The sequence below is a fragment of the Typha angustifolia genome, chromosome 4 (assembly GCF_048772165.1).
Source record: "Typha angustifolia cultivar Huaian chromosome 4, ASM4877216v1, whole genome shotgun sequence".
NCBI classification, from domain to species: domain Eukaryota; kingdom Viridiplantae; phylum Streptophyta; class Magnoliopsida; order Poales; family Typhaceae; genus Typha; species Typha angustifolia.
Window position 1 is genome coordinate 10,421,843 of NC_133242.1, and position 9,208 is coordinate 10,431,050.

General features: G+C 36.6%; 1 protein-coding gene across 1 annotated transcript; it reads left to right on the forward strand.

Moving 5' to 3' along the window:
- The first annotated feature begins 207 nt into the window (after positions 1 to 207).
- Positions 208 to 1,533, forward strand: LOC140759556 (uncharacterized). The gene is made up of 3 exons (XM_073096144.1): positions 208 to 875; positions 1,013 to 1,122; positions 1,195 to 1,533. Exons 1-3 carry the CDS (start codon positions 224 to 226, stop codon positions 1,420 to 1,422), a joined length of 990 nt encoding a protein of 329 aa, XP_072952245.1. The 5' UTR covers positions 208 to 223; the 3' UTR covers positions 1,423 to 1,533.
- Positions 1,534 to 9,208: the final 7,675 nt, after the last annotated feature.

Here is a 9,208-nt window from a genome sequence, read left to right on the forward strand (position 1 = left end):
CGAATTGCTTCAGCAGGTAAGCGTGGAATAAATTCGTCTGGCGGCGGCTGAGGAGCATCGATTCGCGTGCTGCTTATAAGAGATGGAGCGGAGAAGTGCTCGTTCCAGGACGAACGAACGCCTGTCATCTCGTACGTCCTGCATACTTCCCCATAATATATAATTATCATATATGGAAAGTCCTCAAACTCAAGCATATCCAATCGGTCCTCACCGGATCCCCATGGATCCTGAGTTGCTCAAAGGAGCAACGAGAGGGAATAAGAGTCTCGTAGAGGACCTACTAGCAAGAACCGAAATAGCCATATCAGCTTCTCGGGACGATGCTCTCTCAGCACAAGACCGAGGAGCCAGCGTCCTCCTTGGAGTAACCATGGGGGGCAACACAGCCCTCCATATCGCTGCTACCAATGGACACTTGGAGCTTGCCCAATTGATCTGCAAGAGAGAAAGGTCCCTCCTGGTGGCTCGCAATGTGATGCTCGAGACGCCGCTGCACTGTGCTGCAAGGGCTGGGCATGACACTATAGTTTCCTTTATTGTCACTTCTTTCACTAGCGAGGGTGAGGACGACAGAGCCGGGAATAGGATGGCGATAAGAGCAAGGAATCGTGATGAGGAGACTGCGTTACATCTGGCAGTCCAAAATGGCCATATAGACATTGCAAAGGAGTTGATGTCGGCTGATCCTGGACTAGCGAGTATGGTGGACGAACAAGGTATATCTCCGCTCTACTTGGCCGTCATGGCAGGATCGGTTGCTCTTCTCCACGCCATACTTGGATCATCATCTTCTACAACACCAACAAATGTATCTTATGCCGGACCAAATGGACAAACTGCCATGCATGCAGCTGCCTTCCTCCAAAACTCAGGTAATCAACACTTCATTTTTTCTTTAAATTAATTTGTATTTAACAGCCTATCTTTTACTTAGCCCAGCGGCTAATTTCCTCTATATTTTATGGTAGATCTTCATTAATTCTCTCATAGTATATGTAAACTTAATCAGCAGAAATCGTCGAAGAACTTCTGAGGCGGAATCAAATGCTTGCAAAATGCGCTGATAATTTAGAAAGCACTCCACTACACTATGCAACCTCAGATGGAAATGCTAAAATGGTTGCGCCATTATTAAAACACGACATTTCTCAAGCGTACATCGCAGACTCATCTGACTTATTTCCTGTGCAGGTTGCTGCAATCAAGCCCATCTGGAGTGCAGTTGCTGTTATGGGTGTGTTCATCAACCAGTGTCCTAATTTGGATGAGTTACTCGATAACCAACGAAGAATTTTGTTCCATATTGCTGTCGAACACAAAAGGATAGAGATGGTCCAATATGTGTGCAGAAGGTCAGAGCTTGTGAAATTGATGAATGTAGAGACTATCAAGGAAATACACCTCTACATCCGGCAGTAAGAATCGGAGATCAATGGATTGTTAGTCTATTAATGCAAAACAAGAGAGTAAATTCAAGTATCATAAACAAGGAGGGCTTAACACCTTTAGACCTTTCCGTAATTGGGGTTGAAGTTGGTCTCAACTATAAGCTGGTATGCCTACTTCATATTACTCATTCCTTTCAATCTGTAGTATATGTTATTGTTCATCACCTAGAGACGCATGTAGCAATACACACATTGAAGTTGGGTGAAAGATAAGTACGGATAGCAAAATTTGATCTAACCCGATAACTCGACTTTTAAACAAATTCAAATTTACTCTAATTAGATTTGAATCATAAACAAATAATTCAGAATTAAATCATATATTCCTCTGCAGTGTGTGTTGTGTTATTTCTTTCATTATCTACCGACTAGTTGGTTTTATAAAATCCCATGCTCTTATGATTGATTTGCTTACATGAGCATTTAAATTATATTTTAATATCTTTCTACAGGGCATTTAAAAGTGAATTTAATTAGGTAAAAATTTTATATTTTAAATAATATATAAACATACTCTAGTAGCATGTTAATTCATCAACTAAAAGCTAAGATTTTTAGAGAACGAAAAAGAATTATATTTTATACTTTGACCTAGGGGTGTAAACGAGCTAAGCCTGAGCGAGCCGGCTCTAACTTAGGCTCAGCTCGAAATTAATTTTAAGCTTTAATATTAGGCTTAGGCTCGACTTGGCTCAGCTTGAGGCAAGCCCAAGTCAGGCCTGATCGAGCCCAAATCTAAAATGAGCCTATTATCAAGTCTCATTTAAGCCGAGCTAGATCGAACTAGACTGAGCCAATTCGAGCTCAAGCCGAGCCACAACCTATTTAAAGTGAAAAAAAAAAGAAGCTAAAATTGAATAACAAATTTAATCTGTAAATAAAATAAAAGCCAACTAAATCATTTTGTTAGAATAATGATATTGGTTCTTGTTTTAGAAATAATCGCACAACATAATTACAAAGGAAGTTGCAATAGAAGCAAGTCTCAATTATGCAAAAGCAAGGGAAATACAGTTCAACCTTCAGTCAAGCTTATTTTGTTCAAGGTCACCACAAGCAGAATGAATCCCACATAGGTTGCAAGTTTTCTTTTCATAAGATCAAATTTCACCAAAGAGTAATAGAATTGCTTGATAGAAATAATATTGTATTTCTGTAATTAATGGAAATTAGTCGACAAGGAAGAAAACATTTATTCTAGAAATTTGGGTGGTTGGAATATGAGCTACAGTAGGAGAGGGAAGGAGGAGGGCGACGTGGTGGTGGCTTGGTGAAGGAGAACGACGCGGCACTACGGCGGCTTGCCGTTGCCAAAGGAGGAGGGGGAGGCAGCTTGGTGAAGGAGGACGACACGACGATGGCTTAGTGAAGGAGGACGACGCGGCGGTGGCTTAGTGAATGAGAACGACACGGTGGCAGCTTGGCGAAGGAGGACGAGGCGTCACTGCGGTAGCTTGCTGTTGCTGAAGGAGGAGGAGGAGGACGAGGCGACACCACCGACAGCTTGAGGAGACGAGCACAGGTGCCGATCGGAGGAGGAGGTAGGATGTGAAAAGCTGGAAATAGGATTAGGCAAGAAGGGTATTTCTAATTTGGGAATTAGGGTTTTCTCAATTCTCACTCACCCCTTTTATATCGAGCCTATAGAGCCGAGTTTGAGCAAGTCGACTCTAGCTTAGACTCAATTTAGTTTTGATAGAGCTAAGTTGAACTCAAGCTTCAGTTAAGCTGAGCCCAAGCTAATTTTAAGCCGCTCGTCAAGCTTGACAGCACTATTTTAACCAAGACATTTACATCGTAGTGTTAATCTTGTACATTCGATGTGAAAATCTTTACTTTAGAAGGTAAAAGAGAAAGTAGCCAGAAGGAATTCAAGAAAGGTTTCTTATGGGACTAAAGACGAGGAGAGAGAAGGAGATAAAAGGAAACGCATAGTACTTGAACAATTAATTATATCCCAGTGCGAAGCAAAGTGGATGGCAAATTTCTTCAGCAGCTAAGCGTCGAATAAATTCGTCACGTGGTTGCTGAGGAGCATCGATTCGCGCGCTGCTTATGAGAGATGGAGCGGAGAACTGCTCGTCCCAAGACGAACGAACGCCTGTCATCTCGTACGTCCTGCATACTTCCCCATAATATATAATTATCATATATGGAAAATCCTCAAACTCGAGCAGATCCAATCGGTCCTATCCGGATCACCATTAATCCTGAGTTGCTCATAGCAGCAACGAGAGGGGATAAGAGTCTCGTAGAGAACCTACTAGCAAGAACCGAAATAGCCATATCAGCTTCTCCGGACGATGCTCTCTCAGCACAAGACACAGGAGCCATCAGCCTCCTTGGAGTAACCATAGGGGGCAACACGGCCCTCCATATCGCTGCTACCCATGGACACTTGGAGCTTGCCCAATTGATCTTCAAGAAAGAAATGTCCCTTCTGGTGGCTTGCAATGTGATGCTCGAGACGCCGTTGCACTGCGCTGTAAGGGCTGGGCATGGCAAAATAGTTTCCTTTTTTGTCGCTTCTTTCACTAGCGAGGGTGAGGATGCCGGAGTCGGAGATAGGACGGCGATAAGAGCAAGGAATCGTCATGAGGAGACTGCGTTACATCTGGCAGTCCAAAATGGCCATGTAGACGTTGCAAAGGAGTTAATGTCAGCTGATCCCAAACTGGTGAGTATGGTGGACGAACAAGGTACATCTCCGCTCTACTTGGCAGTCATGGCAGGGTCGGTTGCTCTTCTCCGCGCCATACTTGGATCATCATCTTCTACAACACCAACAACTGTATCTTATGCCGGACCAGATGGACGAACTGCCATGCATGCAGCTGCCTTATTCGGAAACTTAGGTGATCAACATTTTTTTTTCTTTTTCCTTTTTTTGAAAAAAATTTAATTGGCTTTTAGCAGCCTATCTTTTACTTAGTCCCGTAGCTAATTTTCTCTATATTTAAAGGTGTTATTAATTTCAGAATTTTATTTAAATTTGAAATAAGTAATTAAAAAATTAAATTTAAAGTTTACAAGAACCTTAAAAGTTTGATAACGATCATAATGGTTATTTTAAAATGATTAATGAGCTGAGTTCATTTGGCGGTTATAAGTTTTGGAAAAATTCAAAAGTCTAAGACACTTATAAATACTCCTTTTGTCTATGAAAAATATATTTAAAAATTTTAATCCAAATGCAAAAGCTTTAGCTAATTTTTCTCAATTTTTCTTTTATATATTATTTTTTATCTAATCGGAGAAAAAGTGAGTTGTACCTTAGAGAAAAGATAAGTGGATTACGATAATAATGCTTCGATCACATGCTAGAGATATTTAACTTTTTATTATTATTTATGTTAAATTATATTTAGTTTTTATTCTTTTATATAAAAATCTAGATTTACTCTGTGCAAAAATATTATTATTTTAGTATTTAGAAAATAAAAACTAATAATCTAAAGAAAAGTGATATTCAACTTTTTATCTTTAATATGACCGAGCTCTCACTTTGTAAACACTAACTATTTTGTGAGGTATTCTTAAATATTTCTGATATTATTTTATAAAAAAATAAGTCTAAAAGTCTTCAATTTGTACAATGAAAATTCAGAATTAATTATATAAATTCAAAATAGAATGTTAATCCATGAAGGATCTTTTCCTTTTTGCAACGGAAAAGAAAAGAAATTAAATTGTTTCAGTTTTAATACCGTAAATGCCGCTTTCAGTTGCTTTTTAATGCACTCGAGGAGTTTGCATTTTAGTTCTTACACATTCAGCAAATTATAAAATAGTCATTCTGCTAGATAGAAATTTATAATCTTCTATTGTTATTATCATATCTCTATTTGGAACATTTTAAAATAAAATAATTTGATAAAAATTTCAGTTACATGTTTTATTGATGCAGCTTGGATAAATGATCACATATACTTAAAATAAATTCTCGTGGTTTATTTTATGTGTTTAATTAATGGATCAAAATCAGATTTGAGTTCAAATCTAATCTGATAATTGCAAGATTATTAAATCTTGTTAGAATTTAAATAAATTCTAATCTAAATGGAATAAACCAATAATTTAATTAAAAGAGATATTTGTGAACTTGTTGCAATAAAGAGATTTGTTAATCTAATTGATGTACTCAATTTAGAGTTGTGTAGTTTTATTGTAATTTTATTATGCTGAATTTTTATTCACACCTTGCTATTCTAAAAAAATTATTCTCACAGAAATTAAAATGTTTTGAGTTTAAAATCAGTATTTATTAAAATTACCTTAAGTCATTTCTTAAAACTAAACATCATATATATATACAGTTTTGAATCCTATATTTAGATTATATTTCAAATAAACTGTTGAGTAACTTTCAATTCAAACACTGAATTTTAATTATTCATGATTAGTCTATACAAATGTTATATCAAACATAAAACTTTCTTATTATACAGTTTTTAAAATACCATAAGTTTGATATTGACATCACCAGAATTTTTATTAACATAAAAAACTCTATGCTTTGAGGAACATAAAAAGGGAGGTATAAATAAGACATTAAAAAAATATTTTGTGATCATATATTAGAAAATAATCTTTCCTCATTCTCATTATATTAGTTTTACTGTTTTAAAAGAAAAATCTGTAACATATTGTATTCTAGTCCTTGAACCCTATACAGAGAGTGCCACTTTTTTTTAGGGCAGTTATGTTTCGGAGTGCCTCAAAGGTCAAAGTTCCTTAACTTTTTAAATTACACCTTGTATGAAAGATAGGTAGATAACAATGTACAAAGAGTGCCACTTTTTTTAAAGGCAGCTACACTTTGGAATACCTCGTAGGACAAAGTTTTATAACTTTTTGTTATTATTTATATTAAATAATATTTAGTTTTATTTTTTCAAACACAAATCTGGATTTACGCCGTGCATAAATATTGTTATTTTAGTTCTTATAAAATAAAAACTAATGAAAGGTAGATCTTCATTAATTCTTTGACTGACTATGTAAATTTAATTAGCAGTAATCGCCAGGGAACTTCTGAAGTGGAACCAAATACTTGCAAAAATTGCTGACAAATCAGGGAGCACTCCTCTTCACTATGCAGCGTCAACTGAAAATGATAAAATGGTTAAACTATTATTAAATTATGACACTCGTTCGGTATATATCTCAGACTTAGATGGCTTATTTCCTGTGCAAATTGCTACTAGATGCGGCAACGTTGATGTTATCGATGTGTTCCTCAAAAAGTGTCCTGATTTGGATGAGTTACTGGATAACGAAGAAAGAAATTTGCTCCATATTGCTATCGAACACGAAAAGATAGAGTTGGTCAAGTATGTGTGCAGAAAGCCAGAGCTTGTGAAATTGATGAATGGTGAGGATTATGAACGGAATACACCTCTACATCTAGCAATAAGGAAAGGAGATGAAAATACCGTTAGTCTACTGGTCGGAAACAAAAGAGTGCATTTAAATATCATGAACAAGGACGGCCTAACACCTCTAGATCTTTCTATAACTAAGCTTGAAATTGGTCTCTCTCTCTTTTATTTTCAAGGTTCCAAGTAGCTGGATTTCAATGTGCTTGTTTATATGCACTGGTGCTCAAGGACCTCTTCCCAAGCTCCCCCAAAAAAAGATCGAGAAGGACAAGTTAAAGGAGGAATCAGATAAACACGTAAACGTGTCCCAGAGCTTAGCTATCGCCACAATACTTATTGCTACTGTGACATTTGCTGCAGCTTTCACCTTGCCGGGGGGTTACAGAGATAATGGAACACCAACTCTAGCAAGGAGATACGCCTTCAGGGCGTTTGTTATCGCAGACACCTTAGCATTTATTTTCTCCATAATAGCCACATTTTGGATCACTTTTGGTGGGACACTTGCGGTGCAACCTTCCTTTCGCGTTCGCTACATTCTTTCCTCTATCAGCTTAGTCATATACGCGGCCAGATGCATGGTTGCAACGTTCGCATTGGGTCTATATTTAGTGTTGGCTCCCGTTAGCAACTCCATTGGCATTGTTGTCTGCGTGGCCGCGTCTACCTATTTATTGTTTGACGATCCTGCGAGGTCGCAGTTGTATAGACTTGTGATCGTAACCAAGAACAGAAGAGGATGGAAAGGATTGTTTAAACCCAGTGGGATGTCGTGCCTCCTTGCAGTTTTGATCTCTAAGGCTATACTATCTGAAGTGTTTGCTTTAATCCTCATCTTTCTTTTAGCATTAGTTAAGTAGAAGATAATTTTTATGGAACTATATATAATTTGTTTCAGAAACATACAGGGGAACTCTTGAAATGGCTTGTAATATAACTTTATTTCTATTCTACTTCTTAATTTGCATGTTCTTGTGATACTACTTTCAATTGTAATATAAAAAATTGTTCATAACACGAAAAATTTATTTATAACTTAAATATTGAGTTATAAATGGGTTATTGTGATGAACACCTATAATATATTGAGTTAAATATATGCTGATGATGTACTACTTAACAAATTGCCATGTCTGACACCTAACGTTGGTTTTGTGACGTGTTGGAAGTGGATATAATTTTTGCCATGGGAATAATTCTCATTTATTATACGAGATAATTGTTAACTAATTCGATGATGAACTTGATCAATTTGAGTTAGTTATAATTTTTCTAATCTGTTGGGAATATTTCCTACATATTCATGATAAAGATATAGAGTTATGATGATAAAGTGATCTGTCCCCTCCCTCACTCACTTATATATAAAGAGAGCTCATAATTCATGAAAGGCTAGATTGGTGTGAGAGAGGAAGCTCAGCAATTCTTAGCGCATAGAAATCCAAGACATAGAGACAGCATGGATCGACATCTTATCTACTATGTCAACATGTAAGTCTCTAATCCTAATAAAGTATTTAAATTAACATAACGGGCACTACAAATATGTGGAAGTTGAGCAATTTAAATCGACAATTGTGAGATAGAGATCTCGACAAGAATTACATAACTACAACCAAATCAAACACAAGCGACCCTAAACCTTGAACAATTTATGTGGTTCCGCTCGTATAGCTGATATGCACAGGCAGAGATGACGAAAGGATCCACTAATAATATAACAGAATATAGATAGAGATAATCGCTCAAAATTAATCCCAAATCAACTATAAATCTCACTCTGAAATAAAATATAGCATCGGATTCGCCTGAATCATTTGAAAGAAGGCGAAAGACAAATTGCAATGTCCTTCTGCGGCCATTCCAACAACACGGTCAATAGTTCAGATCTACACTCACAATTGGAATCATCTTAGCGTCAAATTGCTTTAGCATTTCAAGTGTCAAGGGAACCTAATCTATTGTTTTTTTTCCCTAGAATCCATCAAATTGGATTTCTTGGTGTTTGGCACAGAACGTCACATTTTCATGGAAATGTCTGAAAAAAAATTGCAACTTTATGTAACTCTGAGCTTAAGAGATGACACGAACGAGTAAGGGAAGCAAGAATGGGTTCAAAGGATAGCTGAAAATTGGTTACTGAAGTAATATTATATAGCTTTTAAACTATTTTAAACAGTTTATGCGAAGGAAAAATTGGGATTACCATTAGTTAGATTCATCCGAGGGAGTGATATTTTTTTCTCTTTTGAAAGAGCTCAAGAACTGGCAATTACGATATTTTGAAGAATATAATGAAAATTATAATATTTTGGAAGATTTTCAAAGGCAAATATGAAGTGTAGTCAAAATGGATATGCACATGCCCACTTATAC

Coding starts and splice junctions, on each gene's coding strand:
- LOC140759556 (XM_073096144.1), top strand. CDS start 224: ATGGATCCTGAGTTGCTCAAAGGAGCAACGAGAGGGAATAAGAGTCTC. Junction 876..1,012: donor TGCCTTCCTCCAAAACTCAG/GTAATCAACACT, acceptor AAACTTAATCAG/CAGAAATCGTCGAAGAACTT. Junction 1,123..1,194: donor CAGATGGAAATGCTAAAATG/GTTGCGCCATTA, acceptor TTTCCTGTGCAG/GTTGCTGCAATCAAGCCCAT.